The sequence below is a fragment of the Carya illinoinensis genome, chromosome 16, assembly GCF_018687715.1.
Source record: "Carya illinoinensis cultivar Pawnee chromosome 16, C.illinoinensisPawnee_v1, whole genome shotgun sequence".
NCBI classification, from domain to species: Eukaryota; Viridiplantae; Streptophyta; class Magnoliopsida; order Fagales; family Juglandaceae; genus Carya; species Carya illinoinensis.
The window spans coordinates 19,239,892-19,263,004 of record NC_056767.1 but is presented as its reverse complement, the minus strand read 5'-3'; the positions used below and the strand labels follow the sequence as shown (position 1 = coordinate 19,263,004).

The window sequence follows — 23,113 nt, the reverse complement described above, 5'->3', positions numbered from 1 at the left end:
TTCCCGTCGGTTTTCATCAAAATCGATATGAAAAAGGATCCACCATAAGAACAAGCGTTACAGCAGTGGCTGGGTGTGCCGCCTAGCACATTTGTTTTTTGTCTTTTTTGCTTTTTTTCTAATACATTTAAATATTTTTAAAAAGTATAAAAAATATACCAATATACTAAAATTTACTTTCTTAATTATTAAGTAAAATAATAATATATATATTTTTTTGCTGAGTAGTCAAATGGATCGGTAAGAGATGCACGGCATAATAGATTTATTCTAATTTTATGCAACTGCTTATATAAAATTTCTTCATAACTAAAGGTTTCTCTTACTAAATTTCATAAAATCTACGGCAAAAAGTTTTCAAACGTGACCTAAATATACTTCTTCAACGATTTTCTGAAGAAATTTTTGGATGCCCTTCGTTTTCTGTCCTTTTAAGTAAAAAATTCGTCGTTTTATTCAAAAAAAAGAAAAAAAGAAAAAAGAAAAAAAAGAAGAAGTATAAAATTCGTCTCGGATCCGTATCTTCTGCAGGTCCGAAATAGAAACGGTGAATTGGAGGGATTGCGTGTGCGAAGTATGGCTGCGTCTCTCTGTGCCCAACCTCTTGTCCTCCTCTCTCTGCACGTCGTCGCTGCTGCTGCAATGATTGCGGCGGTGATGGGATCAAATTCGATGCCTGTGAATATGAATGAACAGAGGGAGTTCGATTACTTCGCGCTGGCACTGCAATGGCCTGGCACCGTCTGTCGCCGCACACGCCATTGCTGTTCCTCCAATGCCTGCTGCCGACGGTATATTTAAGTCCCTTCTTTTTTATTCTGTTTTCTTATCCTTTTGATTTTTTATGGCCTATTTCTGAATACGCATCAATGTGTTTGTTGTTGTTGTTATTCCCTTTCCATTAAGATGCCTTGCTGAATGAATTTCTTTCTTTGATAAGTAGACTATGGCAAGTGGAAAAATATAGGAACCTTTGCTCACACTTCCTCTACAATTGCTCTGGCTACGTTCATATTTATATAGTCGTTGCATTAGTTTTATTCTTATTTTTCGTTACCTGTGTAGGTCTTTCTTTTCCCCACTTATGTTATGGGGTCCAAATTCAGTTGGTGTAAAAAATGACAGAACCTCAATATTGGAATGGGCACCACTCTTTAATGATCTTCTGTTGCCTTCTTATTTTGTTATTAACTGTCTTCACCAAATTGTGCTTTTTTTTTTTTTTTTTTAAAGTAGTAAACTTTATTGAACGAATGCAACTAGGCAAAGCCCATGTTCGCAGGTAGTATACAAAAGAGACACCTAATTCACCCAATTGTTAGAAGCTTTTGAACAAGAATAGCTTTCAGTCCCGTTTTCCAGATGAGAAATAACTTTAGTAACATCTGTTTAATACTCAATGTTTAGGGTCTTGAGAGTGCATTTAAATGACAGAAATTTCATAAGCATTGAGCAGCCCCTTCCATGAGAATTACATGCTTCATGCATGATAGTTGAAGTTGTTTTTGGGTTTTAACATTTTTACGTTCTTGAGACTGCAGTCAATTGATGACATTTTAGCAGCTCACTGTTTGATGAGGACACAGTGAATAAACTGGAGTCTTATTTTATCTGCCTAAAAGAAGGGGACAGAAACTAAAATAGGGAAGATATTGACATTTTAAAAGTGTGGCGTTCTTGATTTTTCCCACTTGCACACTTCACCTTTTTTCCAACTTTTGTGCTTTTTAATATTTGCTATGAGATTAATTTTGTTTTCTGTGGCATGTGAATCTTGCTCTTATGCATTACAGCTTACACGTTGAAACCTTGGAACTGAAACTGACATCTTTGTTTTGTATTTCCTATTTTGTTCCAGCTCAAATGCTCCAACCAAATTTACAATACGTGAGTATGAGTTATGGATATGTTATCTTTTAGTATTGCAAATCTGAGTCACATATATCGGTATTCTATTTATATTGTAGGTCAATGGTTGGTTGGTGCCAAAAAGCACTTTTTTCACAACATGTTTTCTGTTCATGAAATTTCAGTGTTTTAGTAGCATGTTTTTGGAAACTATTTTTTTGTTGGAGAAATTTCATGAGAGTAGTCCCTTCTATGAAGCGTCACACCAATATTTTTCTTTGGGCAATATACCATGTTTGAGCCCTTTTAAATTAATTTGTACTTGTATATCAAGCTTGTGTGCATGAATCTCTTGAAGGAATTGTGAGAAATATGTTGATTTATTTTTTATACGTGTACAACAGATGGATTGTGGCCTGACTTTAATGATGGAACCTGGCCTGCCTGTTGCACCAGATCCAGTTTTGATGAAAAGAAGGTATATTATGTTTTCTTTTGTTTGCAACTCCTTTATGTGGTCTATTTTAATCTGACATGCATAGTGGTTGTGCTTATTCAAGATTCTTTTTTTTATAAGTTTATTCAAGATTCTTAGATAGCTCATAGAGGAGGATGTCATTTGGTAGGTGCATATGGTCATAGTGCGCAATATATGTCCAGTAGTCAATTAGTTTGCCGACTTATGAGTCTAGATATGCATGTTTTTTGTGCAATATAGCTAGATGACACTGTCCAGTTGTAAGCACTTTGACTTTGTCCCCTGCATAGTCCAAGGAATTAAGTCCCTGTGTATACAGAACTCAATTGGAGATCTATTTATCAATAACTTTGAGGTTACATTTTTTTATAGGAGTTTTTGAAGGAAAAATAAGGAGACAAAAAATACACGGGTTGTGTCCTATATTGTCCATGAGAAAACAAATTACAAGTGTAGAGAATCCAAAAAATACGAATAGGATGGCTATTATCTGTAGACATAAAATGAAAAGGTGATCTTTAAAATAGAAGCATTAGGGCTTGTTTGGATATTAAGAATATCTTTGAATATCTGTGAATAGTAGTGAAGTAGTTTGTGAATAGTGGTGAAATTGTATGAGAATATTAGTGAAATAGTAACCTATCAAAAAAAAGAAATAATTTGAAATAGTATGAGATTTCTTTCATCTTGTGTATACTTATAGAGTGAATGGAGGAGTTGATACGATGATGTGGTCACCATCCAAGAAGGGAAGATTCAGGGAATGCTTGGGGAATGAGATGAGATGAGATGAGATGAGAATTTTGTGAATAGTAGTAAAATGGTTTGTGTATAGTAATGAAATACTTTTAGTTAAGTATTTTTTGGGTTTTGGGAAAGGAGAGAGAAAAAGTTGAATAAAAAATATAATAAAATTAAAATATTGTTAGAATATAATTTTTTAATATTATTGTTATTTTGGAATTTGAAAAAGTTGAATTATTTTTTGTATTTTGTTTGAAAGTATGGGATAGTTGTAATAATTAGTTTGAAAATATTTGCGTTTGAGTGATGTTTGGGAAGAAAATGAGATGGGATGAAATGAAATGAGATGGGATGAGATGAGATGAGGTGGAATGGGATATATTTCCAAACATCCCCTTACTGTATGATTGTTATATAAGTCCCTAATGAAACATTCTAGAAGAGCGTTCCCATGGAAGATGGGAGGTAGCTCTTGCTCAAAACTTTTGGTCACGCAGTAGACATAGAAAATGCCGACAGTGACGTTGGTGGATCTACCATCACCATTGTGTGACATCCTCCCTCTAGGGTTTGGACAGAAACTTTCGGCGAAGGTGGTGGAACCATTAGCGAGCTCTCCAATTCTGCATAGTGACATTGTTTTGGTGGGTGATTACAAAAAAATATGCTCAGACTCAGAGCACTTGGTTAGTGAAGAATAGATTTATTTCTTTCAGACAAGGAGAACTCGCAACGGTTACTTCAGGTGACAAGTGACCTAGTTGGGGAAGTAGGTTTTGTGCTTGGTGAAGAGAACCTGGAGGAGCAGTTGGATTTTAGAGTGCAGGATCCTATGCCTTTGAATTTTTTGTTACCAGATCAGCCCAGTATTTTAGACTGGGTGTTTCACATGGTGAAGGATATGATGAGCAGTTCTTGGCGCTACTTTCCGCTATTGAAGCGGGACATCAATAACAAAGAAAACCAAGTTCATAGAAGCAGCGCAAACTTAGGAGGTTAAACTGGCCCATGAATTCTGAAGGTATCTCCAATAGAGACAGGTCTAAAAGGAATGGCCTGGCCTATCCCAAATGAAACCAAAAATTGTTTCGTGGAATGTTTGTGGACTAAACGAGGGCAGTATGCGTCTTTAAATAAGAAATTTGCTGTGTGGGTGAAAGGCGGACATCGTTTGTTTACTAGAGAAAAAGCTAAAAGTAGTTACTACAAAAATTGTACGAAGTATATGGAGTTGTGTACATTTGGATTGGGTATATTTGGTAGCAAATGGGGCCTCAGGAGGTGTGTTGTTGATGTAGGACCAACGGGTGGTGGAGAAAAGGGAGGTGTTCGTATGGGTATTCTCGGTGGCATGCTCTTTTAGGAGTGTGATAGATGGTTACTTGTGGGCCTTTGCATGTGTGTATGGTCCTAATTCAGATAAGGACAGAAGATTATTGTGGGATGAACTAGCTGGAGTACACAGTTGGTGGGATCTATCTTGGTGCATTGGTGGAGATTTTAATGTTACAAGATTTCCAAGTGAGTGTTTTGGAAATAGAAGAATGCGGCCAGCAATGTCTAAGTTTTTGGAATGCATATTTGAGTTGAATTTAGTGGATTTACCACTGGCAGGGGGTGCATGCACGTGGGTTAATAATCAGACATAGTCTTGAATAGGTAGATTCTAATTCCTCCGAAATGGGAAATTCATTTTTCCGATGTTTGGAAAAAGAGATTGCCTTGGGTGTGCTGGGATCATTGGTCCATCACGTTGGATTGTGGTGGGATTCAAAGAAGGCGTCAGTATTTTAAGTTCGAAAATATGTGGCTGAAATCGGAAGCTTTTGTGGATAGGGTTAGACAGTGGTGGTCTTCATACTAGATACAGGGTACTCCTAGTTATACTTTTGCGGGAAAATTGAAAGCTCTAAAAAAATAATTAGGCTAGGTTTGGCCACTAAGATAAAATACAAAATTCTCATCTCATCTCATCATTACAATTTTTTCAAATTTTCACATAAAATTTAATAAATAATTCAACTTTTTCAATTCTCAATTTAACTTTTTCAAATCCCAAAATAATAATAATATTAAAAAATAATATTTTAAACTTTTATCTAAAAAAAAAAAATTCTCATCTCACTTACCAAACCTAACCTTAAGGTTTTAGAATGTGCAGACTTTTGATGACATAGGGGTACACAAAAAAAGCAAGATAAGGGAGATCCAAGAGCTAGAAAGGCTACAAGAGGCTAGGACTTTATCCCTGGATGAAATAGCTCAAAAGCTAGTGCTGGTTGCAGATCTTGAGAGGATCATATTATTAGAAGAGACTTCGTGGTGACAAAAATCTAGAGCATTATGGTTAAAGGAAAGAGACAGAAGCACTAAGTTTTTTCACAGGGTAGCCAATTCTCATTGGAGATCCAACAATATTGAGATGCTGAAGATGAGCAGGTGATTATTATTCATGTAGTTGGTTTCTTTGAACAACTACTTACTAAGCAGGTGGGTTGGTGGTCAATGCTAGATGGGTTGGTTTTTGACTCCATTAGGCCTATAGATGTTAGCCGGTTGGAGAGGTCTTTTGAGGAGGTGGAGGTTTTCGAAGTGGTGAGGAAAATGGTTAAAGACAAGGCTCTGGGTCTTGATGGGTTTTTTATGGGTTTCTTCCAAACTTGTTGGGTTGTATTAAAGGATGATCTCATGAAGGTGTTCCAGGAGTTTTATTCGGCTGGAAAATTTGAGAAAAGCTTGGATGCCTCTCTTTTCTTGCATTGATACTGAAGATGGTGGGGGCTATGGAGATTAGGGAGTTTAGACCCATTAGTCTAGGTAATGGGGTATACAAGATTATTTCCAAGGTGCCTGTGAATTGCCGTAGTGAGTTAGTGGGGAAGATCATTTCAAATCCTCAAAATGCTTTTGTAAAGGATAGACAGATTTTAGATGCAGTTCTCATTGCAAATGAATGCTTGGATAGTAGGTTGAAAGTTGGCAAGGTGGGGATCATATGCAAGTTAGACATTGAGAAGGCATATGACCATGTTAATTGGGATTTTCTACTTGATTTTCTTTGGAGGTGTGGTTTTGGGGAGAGATGGAGATCATGGATCTGTATGTGTGTATCCATGGCAAAATTCTCAATTCTGATAAATGGAAGCCCAACTGGATTTGTCAATAGCACTTGAGGGCTAAGACAAGGAGAACCGCTATCTCCACTACTCTTTATTATTGTGACGGTGGCATTGAGCAGAATGACCTCAGCCCTGGTTGCTAATGGGTTCGTGACTAGTTTCTCGATTTGATCCCCGGGTAGGGGACTAATTAATATTTCTCATTTGTTATTTGCAGATAACATTTTTTTTTTTCCTGTGAGGTAGAATATAACCAGGTCCATGTATTGAAGGCCCTCCTACTTTGTTTTGAAGTAGCTTCCAGGTTGAAAGTGAACTTAGACAAATCAGAGATAGTACCTACTAGAGGTGTTCAGAGGATAAGACAGTTGGTTGGTACTCTAGGGTGCAAGATTGCTGTGCTTCCTATGACATACTTTGGTCTTCCATTAGGGGCTGCCTCAAGAGCGGCTGCACTATGGGACACAATGATTGAGAAAGTAGAGTGTCAATTAGCAGGATGGAAGAGAATGTACCTGTAAAAAGGTGGTAGGATTACCCTGATAAAGAGTACATTATCAAATCTACGGACCTATTTTTTATCCTTGATCCCTATCCCAGCAAGCATGGTGCTTCGTATAGAGAAACTTCAATGGGATTTTCTGTGGGGTGGAATAGGTGAGGAGTTCAAATTTCATCTAGTCAGGTGAGAAAATGTATGTAGTCCTCTCTCAACTGGTGGTTTGGGCATTAGAAATTTGAGAATTTTTATTCTGACTTTATTTGGGAAATGGTTGTGGAGATACCATAAAGAACCAGAAGTCCTATGGAAATTGGTGATTGAGAACAAATATGGGGGCTCATGGGGGGGATGGTGTACTAATGAAGTGAGAGGGGCATATGGAGCGGGGTTGTGGAAACATATAAGAAAAGGATAGGAGGTATTTTCTCATCACACAAGGCTTTGTCTAGGAAAGGGGACAATGATCAAATTCTGGTATGATACTTGGTGTGGTAACTATGACCTAAAGGATTTATTTCCTTCACTCTTCAGGGTTGCAAGTGCCAAAGATGTTTTAGTGGCGGAAGCCATGGGGATAGTGGGGGAACAAATCCAGTGGAACATCCATTTTAGTTGGGCAGCGCAACATTAGGAAATGAACAGTTTTTCAGCCTTTTGTACTCAACAAAACCGAGCAACCAGCATGATGATTTATTGTGGTGGATACCTATAGGTAAAGGCTTGTTCTCGGTTCGCTTGTTTTACAAGTCTCTCACACAAGAGTCTTCCGTTCAGTTTCCATGGAAAAGGCTTTGGAGACATAAGGTGCCTCCCAAAACAACGTTTTTTGTGTGAACTGCTTCCATGGGTAAGATCCTCACAACTGATAATTTCAAGAAACAGAGGGTGATCATCATAGATTGGTGTTGTATATGTAGGACTGGGGGAGAATCTGTGGACCATCTTGTACTACATTGTGAGGTAGCCCAAAGGTTATGGAATGAGGTTCTCAATAGACTAGACTTCGGTTGGGTCATGCCTGAGATGGTATTGGCCAGTTGGATAGATCTAAGAGGCAATCAATAGATAAAGGCTGTATGGAAGATGATTCCCATTTGCATCATGTGGTGTTTATGGCAGGAGCGCAATAAATGGATGTCCGAGGACAAAGAGAGATCACTGGAGGAACTTAAAGCTTTCTTTATTAGAATTCTTTGTACTTGGGCCAATGCTGTTAATTTTAATGGCCTAGATCTTCATGATTTCCTTTTTTTGTTGCTCCTACGCAGTTAGAGCATTCTTTGTACCGAACATGGCTTTGCCTATTCTTTGATTAATATCATTTGTTTACTTATAAAAAAAAAAAACAAGGGGAGAGAAGGCGTGAAGGAGAATAGGGTGGGGCTGTCAAAAGGCTCAGCTTTAACTCTGGTCTGAATGGTTACATCAATGTACAGTGTACAAATACACAGAGATGAGTTAAAACTTATTAAGTGGGCATTTGTATACACAGACCACTTCAGTCATATAAATGAGATGAGATGGTTTGTGTTTGGTCTGTGTATCCAAACCAGGCATTAGTCTTCCTAAAGTTAATAGTTCTTTAAAATTTGGTTTTTAAGTGTTTGGCCAAGTAGAGGTAGCTTGGGTTATGCTCGCCACAGTGGTTGACTTCTTGGTCGGCACATCTAGGAAGTATTCCACAAATCAAAGCTGTGTGGAAGATGGTACCCATTTTTATTATGTGGTGCTTGTGGCAGAAGTGTAACAACCGGGCATTTGAAGATAAGGAGTGGTCAATAGAGGAACTTAGATCTTTCTTTTTTAGAACTTTATTCCTATGGGCCATAGTTGTAAACTTTAATGGCCTAGATTTTTATTATTTTTTTGTTTCCGTTGCTGTGACCTAGATAGGTCTTATCTCTTGTATACCTTCTTGTGTACGTGGGGCTATGCCTATCATCAATACAATTGTTTACTTATTAAAAAAAACATGGTTTTTAAGTCATCAATTTCATCTTTCTGAAACTCTGCCTATTGACAACCTTTGACTTAAGTTGCATAGGAAGGATAAATACAAAATCCATTCTCCTTTCACTTGGTTGAGGTCTCCTTTTATGTCTTTGTGGCAGTAAATGCCAAGTGGCTTTTCCTAGGTTATAGGTAACTTAAAAGTCTCTTAACAGATTTGGTGTTGAACCAAAGAGATGGTCATTGAGACCTTGAATATCTTTCCACTGTATAGATGTATATTGCTGAAAAACTAGTAGGGTGTCTCTGAAGTTTGCTTTTCTGCAATTTCTACGAGTGTGAGTCTGGGGTTGACTGTGGTGATGTAGAAAATTCTGAATATGTGATTTTCTACAGTACTTATATTTTCATCTTAGCTCTTCAAAGATGCATGGAACATTGTTTTATGCTACCACAAGAATACTCAATCAACGTAAAATTATGCTTAGGTTCTAAATATGTTAATTATGCTCATTGTTTTTCATTGAAATCCTTTTTCTTTGGCTGGGCACCAATGTTTTGTATGCTGATATTCGATATTCAATATCAAAATCTTCTTCATCTTTCTTCTAATGCTTAGGTATATCTTCTGTATACTCCTTATTGGATGTCACAGTTTTTTGAGATTGAATAAATTATATCTATTCATCAAAAAATGTTGATTATGCAAAATTCTATTTTGTGGACAAGTTAAAACATCTTTGTTTTCTACAAATTCCAGCACTGTTTTTTGTTTTAGCTTTGGAGGTTTTGAGCAGAATGGTAACAGCAATGGAGAATGGGCAGTGTTTTGGTAGGGTTTCATGTCGTCTCGAGGGAAATGAACGAGCATATTATATTTCATCTCTCTTCTGGGGATGATACTTTAATTTCTTTCAACACAAACCTTAATCATCTAAGGTACTTGCATTGTTTGTTCTTTTGTTTTGAGGCAGTTTCAGTTTTGGAGATCAATTTGGCTAAATCAAATTTGCTCCCCATTGGTCCAGTTGATAATGAGATTCACCTGGCAAGCATTTTTGGGTTTTTTGTTTCTTCTTCGCCTTTGAAATATTTAGATCTTCCTTTGGGAGCCTCTTTTAAGACAGTCTACATAGATGGTATTCTAGAGAAGATGGAGTGTAGATTAGCAGGATGGAAGCAAATGTATTTGTGCATGTTAGGAAGGACTTCCTTGATTAAGATTACATTGTTAATTTCGGCTACATACTTTATGTCTCTTTCTTTGTCCTGTTGGTATTGCAAATCTCGTTTTGAAAAGCTTCAAGACTTCCTATGAAGAGTAGCGGATGAGGAGTTTCATTATCTAGTAAAATGGCTAAAATTGTGTTCACTAGTCACCAAGGGTGGTTCAAGGTTTGAAACTTACCAAAAAACATTGTGTGCCTTTGGTAAGTTATGGCGATATTCTTTGAAAGAGATTTTTTGGAGGTTGGTGATGTGAAATATGGTTGTGAATAGGGGAGTTGGTGTTTTTGCAAAGTTAATGGGACATATGGGGTAAACCTTTGGAAAATTATTCTGAGGGGCTGGAATAGTTCATCCTCTGTATGAGATTTGAGGTTAGTGAAGGTTTGAAGACTAGGTTCTATTATGATGTGTGATGCAGAGGTCATACACTTAAAGGCAGTTTATTTGGAGTTTTAAGCGTTGCTGGACGTGAGGAAGCCTTGGTGGATATCATGTACAATTCTAAAATGACCTGTCACGAAGCAGCCTACTGGTCAAAGGGAAGGCTTGGGATGAGCTTTACAATAAGACATCGTCGGCTTGATTTCGCACTACAAGTTCTCCTGTATTACCTAATCTATGGTTCCAACTGGTGGGGTCGTGTATTCTTTATTATCTAGGGCTTGGACCTTAAGGGCCCTGGCTCCATGAGTTTTGATGCCATCAAAAGAATAAAAAACAATACTACAACGATTCTCATCAGTTGAATGCTGGTTTACTCAAGCAGCACATGATTGAGTGGTGGATAGTTTTCCTCCTTTCTTTGTTCGGTTGTATCCCATTTTTCTTAGGTTAGACAATGAAGATTGACTTTGTTGGGTGTTTTCTATGCTAGGGGTGTTTGAAGTATGGCCATTCTATAATGTTATCCCCAATATAGATTCTCCTTGCCTTGAATAATATTTGGCAGACAAAAGCTCTTTTGAATGTATTTTTTTCTTGTAAGGACAAAAGATCTTGACATTGGACAATCTAAGAAAACGACACATCATTGACGTTATTGGTTGGTGTTATTTGTGTAAAAGTGTGGAGGATCAGACGATCATTTCTACTACATCGTGAGGTAGCATGTGCTCTATAGATTCTATTTTGATTTTTATGGACTACTTTGGGTTTTGACTAAAAGTGTGGTGGAAATCTTGGCTAGCCGGAAAGGCCAGTTCTGTTGTACTCAAAGGGAAGCATTAAGGAAAATGATCTGGTCACATGTAGTGTGGTGTATTTGGAGTCAAAGAAGTAATCAGAATCTTGTGGATAGTGAGACAGTGGTGAAACCTCAGATTTTATGCTCTACCAGAAAGACAACACATGTCCAAGAAAAGATGAACTCTTAAAATATTTTGCTCAACGATATAATTCAATAAGGTCTCCTAAAATGTTTTAAACACAATGTTTAAAGTTGGGATCGTGTTTGTCATTTATCTATATTAAACATCAACCATCAATAGATTACGTCTGTCGTGCCTAATGATAGTGTACTTTCAGATGTACTAGTCCCTGTGGGATGATTTGTTTTGGCAGAATTGTGTTAGCTTTGGTTATGACGGGGAGGGTGGTCGATCTTCTTGCCAGCTAGAGAAGTCTTCATGGTATCCCACAAATTGCAGCAACATGGAGGATGGTTTCCAGATGCCTTTTGTGGTGCATCTGGAGGGAAATAAATGATTGGAACTTCAAAGACAAGGGACATTCATTAGTGGAACTCAAAAGATTCTGTTTCAACATGCTTTTTATTTATTTTTTCTGGGCAGTAACTTTAGATTTTAATGGCAATAATGTCCATGATTTCCTTGTTTGTATTCTTCTTCCTAGCTAGGTTTTTTTTCTTTTGTATACACCTGTGTATTTGGCTCATGTATGTTAATTTTCAGTAAATTTTCTACTTTCTTAACCATTATTTCTTTCTATAAATTTTAGATTCTTTACTCAGAATATGTCCAAATGTGATGATTTGTAGATCTCAACATTGCGTGACGGTTTAGACAGCTATTGGCCATCTCTAAGTTGTGGTTCTTCATCAACTTGCTACGGTGGAAAAGGACTATTTTGGGCACATGAGGTGTTGATAATTTGTTGGTTTTTTTTTGCCTAAATATTGTACTACGATGACGCGGACTAACAATTCTTCATTTGTGTTCTTTGATGGCTGAATCGGTGATATACAATGACAGTGGGGTAAGGATCTTCCACCTTTGCTCAGTTACATTATATGATATGTAATGTTGATTGTCTACTTTCTATTGGAGGGGATGATGGGATTTGTTCCACGCATGTGGCATTTGTGCAACAGTTCTTGATGAACACCAAAGTGTTTTAAATCCTACCATTTTCTTTATTCCCCAGGAATTTATTGAAATATCGATTTCTCAAAGGGGTTAACATTTTTCGGTTCTTTTAGCTTCTCTCTGGCTGTTAAGGCAGACAAATAAAATTTACGTTTGAGTAAATCCCTTACTGCAAAAAAGACAGCTGAGGAGTGGGAAAGTATATTATTTACATGCTAATTTGTAGTGATAAATGCTATGCTGTTTTATGAATTTATTTTTTGTTCAAAAAGCTTTCCAATCCATATTTGATACTCTTATCATCAGGACAAAGGAACAAACATTTTTTTATTGAACATGTTTGCTCATTTTGACAATGTTATTATATACAAGGCATTTTATATTAACAAGATGATTGCAAGTTGTTTTGAGGATAATACAAGACTATATATACTTATATATGTGTGGGTGTGTATAATATATTTGTTCAGAATGGTGTTGGTCAAAACAAATTCACTTGGTTAAGATCATTAAGCTATGAAAATGTTTTTGCATACCCAGTTATTATGGTGAGACCCACCTAACTTGTAAGTGTGATGGTTTATCTATTTAATGAAGCCGATCAAATATTTTCTCTACATGTTGTCGATGTCATCTTGCTCTCTTTTGCTTTTTTTTTTCTCAGAGAAGCATGGAACTTGCTCCTATCCTGTAATTCAAGATGAATACGGTTATTTTTTAACTGTTCTCAACCTCTATTTAAAATATAATGTCACGGTAAGTTTTCTTTTAACTGTTTCTTTATACATCAACTTAAATCCTTAATGCTTTTCAGTCTAAGCTGTGAACTCATAAGGGAAGTAAATTTTTGACACCACATGATTCCTTGAGTATCAAAATTGCTTGATTGCATATATTTGCATTGGAAAATGATTTATATAGTCTTAGGATATGCAAGCCACGAGCACTCCCTTTGACTTATTTCGGTGCCATTTTCGGTCTACTGGTGGGTCTACTTTTCTCAAAGAGGCTACATGAGGCTTGCACACCCCAGGCTTGTACCCCCACATTATTCTTTTGCATCTTGTAGTGCACCTGAGAGTTGTTATATACACTGGTTGATTTATTCAGTCGATAACAATTATATTAATTATCAGAACCTACATGGGCCTTGAAGTAAATGAGGACACTAATAGTTATCTGACTTATTAGTGTCATCAATTTGGGATGGTGTGATTGAGAAAATAGAGAGGAGGTTGGCTAGTTGGAAAAGAATTTATTTGTCTAAGGGGGGAAGAATTACTCTGATTAAGAGTACGTTATCTAACCTTCCAACATATTTTCTTTCCCTCTTTCCTTTATCCGTTGGCGTGGCTTGTAGAATTGAGACAATCTTCCGTATTTTTTGTGGGGTGGTCTTGGTGATGATAGGAAGTTCCATTTGGTAAATTGGGATAAGTTTACTCACCAGTTGCTTGTGGAGGCTTGGGGATTTGTAATTTGAGGCTTTTTAATAAAGCCCTTCTTGGGAAATGGCTTTGGAGATATCAATTAGAGAGGAAGGCGTTATGGAGAAACATTATCGATGCTAAATATGGGAGGACTTTGGGGAGTTGGTGGTCTAACGAGGTTAGAAATATGTATGGTGTGGGCTTGTGAAAGTATATCCGGAATAGCTGGGGGGAATTCCTTAATCATGTTTCATTTAATGTTAGTGGTGGAGAGAGGATTCATTTTTGGCATGATCTTTGGTGTGGGGATTTGGCGCTTAAGAATGCATTTCCTTCTCTTTTTAGGATTGCAAGGGACAAAGAAGTCACCTTGGCTGATTCTGTATTTTTTCCTAACAGTTTCCCTCAATGGAATGTGAGTTTCATTAGAAACTTACATGATTGGGAAGTGCCCATTGTTTCAGCTTTCTTCAGTAGGCATTATGATATGAAAATTGTGCAGGGAGGGGTAGAAATCTGGTGTGGCAACACACTGGAGATTGCATTTTACAGACTGGTGTGGCAACACACTGGAGATTCCATTTTTACTGTCAGCTCTTATTATAAATTGCTGACTTGTCATTGTGTTAATCAATCCCTTGGAAATGTATTTGGAGATCAAAGGTGCCCAGTAAAGTTGTACTTTTCTGTTGCTTGGTGTCTCTTGGGAAGATTTTGACTACAAATAATTTGAGAAAACACAGTATAATCTGTCTTGACTGGTGTTACTTGTGTAAGTGAGATGGTGAATCAGTTGACCATTTGTGTCTGCATTGTGAGGTGACTAAGACATTTTGGGGCAAGATTTTCAGCAGATCGGGTATTGTTTGGGTGATGCCCAAGAAGGTGGTGGACCTCTTGGCTTATTGGAAAGGTTTTATGGGTTCCCATCACATTGCTGCTATTTGGAAGATGATTTCTTTATGCTTCATGTGGTCCCTGGCCCGCTTGCTCATCCTGGTCAAAGACTCAATAAGAAGCACACCATACCACAAACGTAACAAACATAAGGTTTTTCTAAAAATAAGAATAATATTGATATAAAATCTGAAACATTCATACTTATGCTCATGGCATGAATGAATTGTAAAACTTGATTTTCATTTTCTTATCTTAATTGAACAACACACATTAACCCTGTGTACAAGGTTGTAAATTGGTCCCACTGCCTTTGGCCACAAGGCTAAACATATCATAAATATCTGTGGTGGACAACGCTTAGGTCCGTGACTTGCACATCTACCCATAATTTGCATTGGTACCATGCATCTCTATGGCCATCTTATATCTAGTACATGAAGAAATTCACTTTTTAATATGGGTCCTCCAAATTAGCCAAAGCTGTGAAATACTTAGATTGTCATTTTGATGACTTGCTCACAAGTAACCAGGGTTTACCTCCTGCATGATTTCTACTAGCTATCATCCTTCTTTCACACCAATGTTATCCAGTACCTTTTAGATTTGGTTTCCTATTTAGGTGCCATTTTGGGTTCTCTATTGGGATTAGAGTTTCCTATTTAGGTGCCATTTTGGGTTCTCTATTGGGATTAGAGTGTTGGCAAGGCCTAGACCTTTATCAAGTTGTTTGTTTAAGGGAATCCAGCATTCCCTTCGGCATCAATATACCCAGGAATGTGATGCCTTGGAATATAGATTTCTGGAAATGTGACCATGCTTGCAAATGAATAGGAATCTGATATGATTCCTAGAAATATGATATTCTCATATTTGACTTATTTCTAGGCATCCTATAGGAATTATTTATCTTTCCCAAAAATATCCTTATGTTTTCACTTCAAAATGTATAAGATTGTTTAGTACAAATCATTTTAAAGTTTAATAAGATTTATAGAAAATAAAAACTATATACAAACTATGGTTTTTCTGTCATTCTTGAAATATAAAACTGTATATCTCGTTTGAAATATTTTATTTACTTTTTATTTAGTACCAATTAAAACATGTTCGTTTAACCTCTTACTTAAATAAATAAATAAATAAATAAATAAAACATGTTTGTTTATGTTTTTCTATGGAATAAAATAATTTCTCACTTTTATAGATAGATTTTCAAAATGGTCACCGCCATAAAAAATAGCATTAAAAAATTGTAACAACATAAAGAAGACACTTTCTTCTACACCAATGGTGACAACCAACAAATTAAAATTAAAAAATAAATACTAGTATGAACTGATATTTATTTGTAATATATGACGTCGATAAAAAACGACAAGAAAAATATACGTAAACAACCCTAACCTTTTTATATAAGTATAATTTATGTAATTAAAAAAACTTTCAATTTAAAATAAAAAGACATGGCATAGGTATTTCAAATTCGAGAATATGTGGCTGAAAACTGAAGGTTTTGTGGAAAGGGTCAGGCAATGGTGGCCCTTCTATCTAATCCATGGCACCCCTAGTTTTGTTTTTGTAGGTAAGCTAAAAGCTTTAAAAATAGATCTCAATATATGGAATGCACAAGTTTTTGGAGATGTTGGCAATTGGAAACAGTCTTTATTGGAAGAATTACAGGAGGTAGAGAGGGTAGAGGGTCGGGCACTATCCATGGAGGAACTCTCTCGGAAGACAGAATTAGTTTCGAAACTTGAGAAAGTTGCCTTATTGTAGGAGATTTCATGGCACCAAAAATCTCAGGCATTGTGGTTGAAAGGATACTAAAGCACAAAGTTTTTCCATAGAGTAGCACAAAGTTTTTCCATAGAGTGGCCAATTCACATAGGAGGACCAACAAAATTGAGATGTTAAACGTTGATAGTGCTCTCTGTCAATAGAGCTTCCAATGATTCAGGAGCACGTTGCTGAGTTTTTTGAACAATTAGTTGCCAAGCAGGTTGTGTGGTGGCCAAAACTTGATAGACTAGCATTTGAGAACATTGAGCAGCAAAGTGTTGTCTAGCTAGAGAGGCCTTTTGATGAGACAAAGGTTTATGAAGTGCTAAGAAGATGGTCAAAGAAAAAGCATATGGTCCAAACAGTTTCTCTATGGGATTCTTAATCCTATTGGGAAGTGGTGAAGGATAATTTGATGAAGGTTTTCCAGGAACTTTTCTTATTTGGTAAGTTCGAGAAAAGTCTCAATGCCACTTTTATTGCGCTTATTCTCAAGAAGGTTGGGGCTTTGAATGTTAAAGATTTTCGGCTTATTAGTCCTGTGAATTGGGTGTATAAGATTATCTCCAAGGTCTTAGCAAACCGGTTGGGGGAGGTCCTGGGAAGGATTATTTCGAGACCCCAAAACACCTTTCTAATGGGAAGACAAATATTGGATCCAGTACTAATCGACAATGAATGTTTAGATAGCAGACGAAAATCTAGAGAACTGGGTGTTTTATGCAAGTTGGATATGGAGAAGGCTTACGATTATGTTAACTGCGACTTCCTACTATGCTTGCTTGGGAGGTGTGGATTTGGGGAGAGATGGTGCTAATGGATTAGATATTGCATCTCGACTGCGAGGTTCTTGATTTTGGTGAATGGCAGTTCAGTTGGTTTCTTTTCCAATTTATGCAGCCTAAAACAGGGTAATCCATTTTTCCCGTTTCTCTTTGTCATTGGTATAGAGGCACTTAGTAGAATGTTGTCCACTATGATTGACAATGGCTTTACGGCTGGATTTTCGATTGGTGACACCAATCAAGGCACTCATAACATTTCTCATTTTTTGTTTGTAGATGACACTTTGATATTTTGTAAGGGCACTCCTACTTTGCTTTGAAGTTGTGTCTGAATTGAAGGTGAATCTATCCAATTTGGAGTTGGTAACGTTCGTAATCACCAGCAGTTGGCCAACATTCTTGGATTCAAGGTATCCTCATTTCCCATGAAATACCTCGGCCTTCCTTTGGGGGCATCTTTCAAGGCTGAATCTATATGGGATGAAATAATAGAGAAGATTAAATTCAGATTGGCAGGTTGGAAGAGATTGTATTTGTCAAAAATTGGTAGAACCACCCTAATCAAGAGCACGTTGCCCAATTTGCCAACTCATTTCTTATCTTTGTTCCCAATTCGGCTAGTGTAGCGATCTAAATAGAGAAATTCCAACGAGATTTTCTTTGGAGTGGGTTGGGGGACGAGTTTTAAGTTCCACCTGGTCAAGTGGGATAAGGTTTGCTCTCCCAATTTCTACTAGTGGGTTGGGAATTAGAAACTTGAGGGTATTCAATTGCCAAACCGAGTTGACAAGTGTCCATCTATAATTTGTCAGTTTTGCCGGTGGAAGGTGTTATTGTAGCTCTAATTTTTGTTTGGCATCACATTGGTTGTTTGCTAGGTTAACTTTGCTTCATATTGATTCCAAGGACCTTCGATTATAAACTGGACTAGTCATTTAGGAGGATAAGTACAAATGTGACTAGGGCTTTCCTTGGTTCATTATAAGTGGAATTAGAGCCGACCTAGTAACACCATGTAACATCCGACTGTGTTTTCATTGGGTTGTTAATATACCTCTAGTAAAACATCTACATGAGTTAAGGCCTCAATGCATCAATATTAATGCCTTCAACAGCCATTATGTGTATTCCTCCCATTCATTGAGAGGTCTTAATGTGTAATGACCCAAGGACGACCTAAGCGGCATATGGGCCCATACTCGAAAGAAGGTTACAGTTGGATCTTCTTTAAAACATTACAAAGGGCTTGAATTTCTACCCCCTGAGCAATTTGGGATTCCATTTACCACCTTCCTATGCACAATCTAGGTATTACAAATGGTATCAGCGATATACACACTTTGTCGTTGGGGATGGATCCAAAATTAAATTCTTGAATAACCTTTGGTGTGGAGACAGAATTCTTAAGGAAGCCTACCCAACTTTATACGGCATTGCACGACGACAAGAGGCTATAGTTGCAGAACTCATGGATCTATCTAGTGGCTCTGCTCAATGGAATATCTTTTTCATTAGAGCTGCGCAAGACTGGGAAATTGACACATTTGCAGATTTCTTCCATCTTGTGTATAACTATAGAGTGAATGGAGGAGCTGATACGATGATGTGGTCACTGTCCAAGAAGGGAAGATTTAACGTACAGTCATACTATAAGTCCCTAATGAAACATGCTACAAGAGCATTCCCATGGAAGAACATTTGGAAGACAAAGGCCCCTCTAAAAGCCTTTTTTTTTTGTATGGACAGCTTCACTAGGGAAGATTCTTACCTTGGATAATAGAAGGAAATGCCGACTCATTGTGTTGGATTGGTGTTATATGTGCAAGAAAAGTGGGGAGTATGTGGATCACGTATTATTGCATTGTGACGTGGCTATGAGTTTGTGGAATGATATCTTTGCTATAGAAGGGCTCCTTTGGGTGATGCCAAGAAGGGTTGAATTTTTGGCCAGCTGGCAAGGCCTCCGGGGTAATTCTCAAATTTCAGCTATGTGGAAGATGATTCCAATTTGTCTATGGTGGTGCATTTGGATGGAGAGGAATGGTCGCAGCTTTGAGGATCGTGAACGGATAATGGACGAGCTTAGAACTTTTTCCTTCAAACTTTATTTCATTGGTCGATTGTAATAGACTTTACATGACTTCCTTGTATCTTTAGACACCCATGCCTAGATGTTGCTCTTTTATATGTCCCGTGTACTTGGTTTCGTTTTTCTTTAATAAAATTCATATTTACCGATTAAAAAAAAAAACAAATGGTATCAGCTCTGATACTATTTGTAATGACCCAAGGAAGGCCCAAGACACATTTGGGCCCATACTCCCAAAGGACTAGTAGCTATTACGATTAAAATCCTTGGAATCATTGTAAGGGCTTGAACTTATGTATCTAAAGTATCGTGGGATCCATTGTCACCTTCTTATACACAAACTGGGTATTAAATAATGCATGGGAATATTTATCAAAAAAAATAATGCATGGGAATTAATGCAATTTTTCCTTCTTGAGAAGGCCTTAATGCATTGAACTGTCCATGTATTGATTTTTTTTCTTTAGATGAACTAGGCACATAAAAAGAAAAGAAAAGAAAAAGACATTCTTGACCAACTCTTCATACCTTCCAGTTCTCTCCTTGCTGCAGCTCACAAAACAAGTCTCCATGGTTTCCACAACTGCAGATCACACATATAGCGATAGTCTGACCTTTTTAGTCAACTTCCAATCCATGGGATTGGAGGTCTGCTTGGCTTGGAACCAACCATGAATGGCTTCGAAGTTGGAAATGTATCTTTTTACTTGGTTGGAACAGAAGTGCATCCCTACTTTAGTTAGGACTTGGGCATTGGTTAGTTCTGCAGCCTAGCAATTGTTAATTGAATGTTGGATAGATGACATTTCCTCTTACCCTCTAAACACAGGCGTACCTTGCTGGACATAAATTTAGAATGATATAGTTTCACTACTCACGGCAATATATTTTTATAGGACACATCGACATAATTCACTTTTTTAGAATATATATATATATATATATAAATAAATATAGTTTTGTGCAGATTTTTTCAAAAGGCTTGTTAAAGGAGCGTGGATCTAAACAAGGATAATATTATCACAAATTTTTTATAAGCTGGAGAAATAGTGCAAGCACAGGTTTAGTCCAATTGCATTAAATCCTTCTGACCTTTTACACATGATAGATATTTAATTCATCGAAGGATAGTGATGGGCACATAAGTTTAGGTCTTGGCTCAACTAAAGGCATAATCACCTGAATTACTAACCAATATGTTCTCTAAATTTTCTTTCTGATTCCATGACATGGTATCTATAACTTGTTCTTTTTTAGTTCTCCCCTGTTCGAAGTTATGCTCATTTGTTATTTGTATTATCTTGCACTCAGCAAGTTCTTAACGAAGCTGGATACTTTCCTTCTAATACGGAAAAATATCCCCTTGGAGGAATTGTTTCTGCAATTGAGAATGCTTTCCATGCAACTCCATTACTGGTGTGCTCAAAAGGTTCTGTGGAGGAACTTCGTTTATGCTTCTATAAAGATTTCAAGGTTAGCTTCTTTAATGCTATTAAAATTAGATCTGATGTTGAACTGAATTAGACTAAGGAAGATTCAATCTGGTGTTTGCATGTCAGATGCCAACGGTCATGGCCCACCCAACTTTATTTATACTGTCTTTGACTCTTGCAGCTATGCATTAGATTGATTGAATTTTGCTACCAAGTGTACCTTACCTTGCTAAAATTAATTAATTCTGTACATGCTAAGAAAGCAACAGCCTGGATGCTTTTTTTTTTTTTTTTTTCTTTTTCCTAATGGGTGCTCTAAGAGAACTCAAGATCTATAATGGTTCAAGTATATCCAGCTGAAATACCATCCTTTGTGTCTAAAAAACATTTAATTTGATGTCATATTTGTTTAGAAGATTTTGTATGTTGTGAAAACTTTGATGTTTTTACAGCCACGGGATTGTGCACTTGGATCTATCATTCAAAATGGCATGATTTCTTCAAAAAGTTCTTGTCCTCGTTATGTTAACCTGCCAGCGTATGTTCCACCAGGTAAGAAAGAAGATAGAAGATCCTTTTATTTACTTTTGTTTTTTGAAATGAGAAGTAAAAATAAAAACATGTAACTCGAGTATAGTGTTAACTATTCATTGATCTATGAGTTCCCATTATTAATAACCTGCAACTAGGATCTTTTGAATCTTACTTATCCTCCTCGTATGCATGCCAAGGGCAATATTCACCTTAAGATGTAGAGTTTATACAATTGCCCTTCTATCTTCGAAGGCCCTTTTTTTTTTTTTTTTTTTTTTTTTTTTTTTTTTTTTTTTTTTTTTTTTTTTTTTTTTATTCCTTTCCTTATAGATTTGTTGCTGAAAAGAAAAGAAAATTATGGGAAATATCCAACATGCATCCAATTTTTGTTAAGACCATGTTTTTATGTTTAGCATCTCCCCCGGTGTAATTTTTTTTAGATTGTACGGTTGGGGCTGAATAGTGTTGTCAGTTGTTCCACTACTTATACAACAGCATTAACAAAGTCTACATGATTGATTAAGCAAGGAATTGGATGGATAGATATTTGTTCATAATAAAATCTGTGTTCTCGTGTTTTTGCAACTCTTAAAGTTTCAATCGTCTAGCACTTTGTATGATATCAAATCTTGGACATGCATTGCATGTGATGTTTTGCTATGTCGGTATTGTGTTGTAAAGGGGAAGGGAGAAAGATCTCTCTTTTGCGCTTTTTGTTACGTTATCATGTTCCTTTTTTTGTGTTAAGTCAGTTCATCAAGGCAACCTATGAATCTAGATTTCCACAATGTGAATCAGAATGTTAATATTCTTTCAAGATGATATAACAAATTTATACGAATGGATACTATAATGAATTAACATTACATTGATATATCGTAATATATAAACTTTTTCACTACTTCTTGAGGATTGGTGCTATAAATTTGTGCCTGAGAATTGCTGTTATTATTTTGTTAGTTATATAGCTTATATGATGATATTCCTTTATTTGATGGAAACTTCCCACGCAAGATTAATATTCAATCACAATTTCTATGAAGAGATATATATATATATATATATATATAATAATTTTTAATGACTTATTTAGGTTACTCTTCCGATCATAATAGTTTTTTATATGTAGACTAGTAGCCTTGTAATTGATAGAGTTTCACACAAGTATTACCTTTTTTTTATTATGATTTGTAGGACTTGGCCATGTTGAAGCTGCCCTTTCATGGATTTCTGATGATGGAATTGTTTAAGATCTTGGCAGCAAGCATGTGTTGTAAAATGCTTTATTTTAATCTGTACCCGATGATCAGAAATAAACATCAGCATAAACGCATTCTATCCTGTGTAAGTGAAGGCCAGAAAATTCAAATGTAAATTGCTGCCATAATATATATTTAATGTATCTATAAAGCATGATAAATAATCTGAATAGCCCTCCATTTACTCTGAAATTAAGCATTATTTATTGGTCTTGTCACAAAATTCTTAAAACATTGCGTGGTGCATTTTGTGTGTATATGCTGGTTCTGTGCAGTCTCTTTTAGGACATGAAATGCATAGAACCTTTTTTCTATTTTTCCGTCTAATAATCTTGGAATTTTTATTTTTTATTTTTTTGGTTGCTTCAAAGTCTATCTTCCATTGGTCGCATGCTCTGCTTCCCCTCATTTAACAAAATTCTGCCAATTTCTTCCATCCATCCCCAATTCCCAAATGCATACGGACTCTTCTTTTCTCCCAAAAAGCTTCCTTTCATGAATCTTAGCTTTTCTTTTCTCCTGTGCTAGACAATACTGTGAACAAGAACTTTTTGTTAAAATTTCTGCTCACTTGTAAACTAACAATACCGTTATTTACTATCTTATTATATCTATAAGAGAAATGATATTTGCAGTCCATGGGGTGAAAGTTTGAACCGAAAAACTGGCCCCGATTAGACCAGTTGGGAAAAAATATATACAAAAATTA

At 36.5% G+C, this 23,113-nt stretch overlaps 1 protein-coding gene across 1 annotated transcript; it reads left to right on the top strand.

Annotated features, from left to right (window-relative positions):
• The first annotated feature begins 373 nt into the window (after positions 1-373).
• LOC122299221 (ribonuclease 2) lies at positions 374-22,596 on the top strand. Its single transcript, XM_043109308.1, has 9 exons — positions 374-791; positions 1,859-1,887; positions 2,253-2,326; positions 11,868-11,969; positions 12,082-12,085; positions 12,860-12,951; positions 20,490-20,651; positions 21,064-21,163; positions 22,340-22,596. Exons 1-9 carry the CDS (start codon positions 577-579, stop codon positions 22,393-22,395), a joined length of 834 nt encoding a protein of 277 aa, XP_042965242.1. The 5' UTR covers positions 374-576; the 3' UTR covers positions 22,396-22,596.
• The last annotated feature ends 517 nt before the right edge of the window (positions 22,597-23,113 follow it).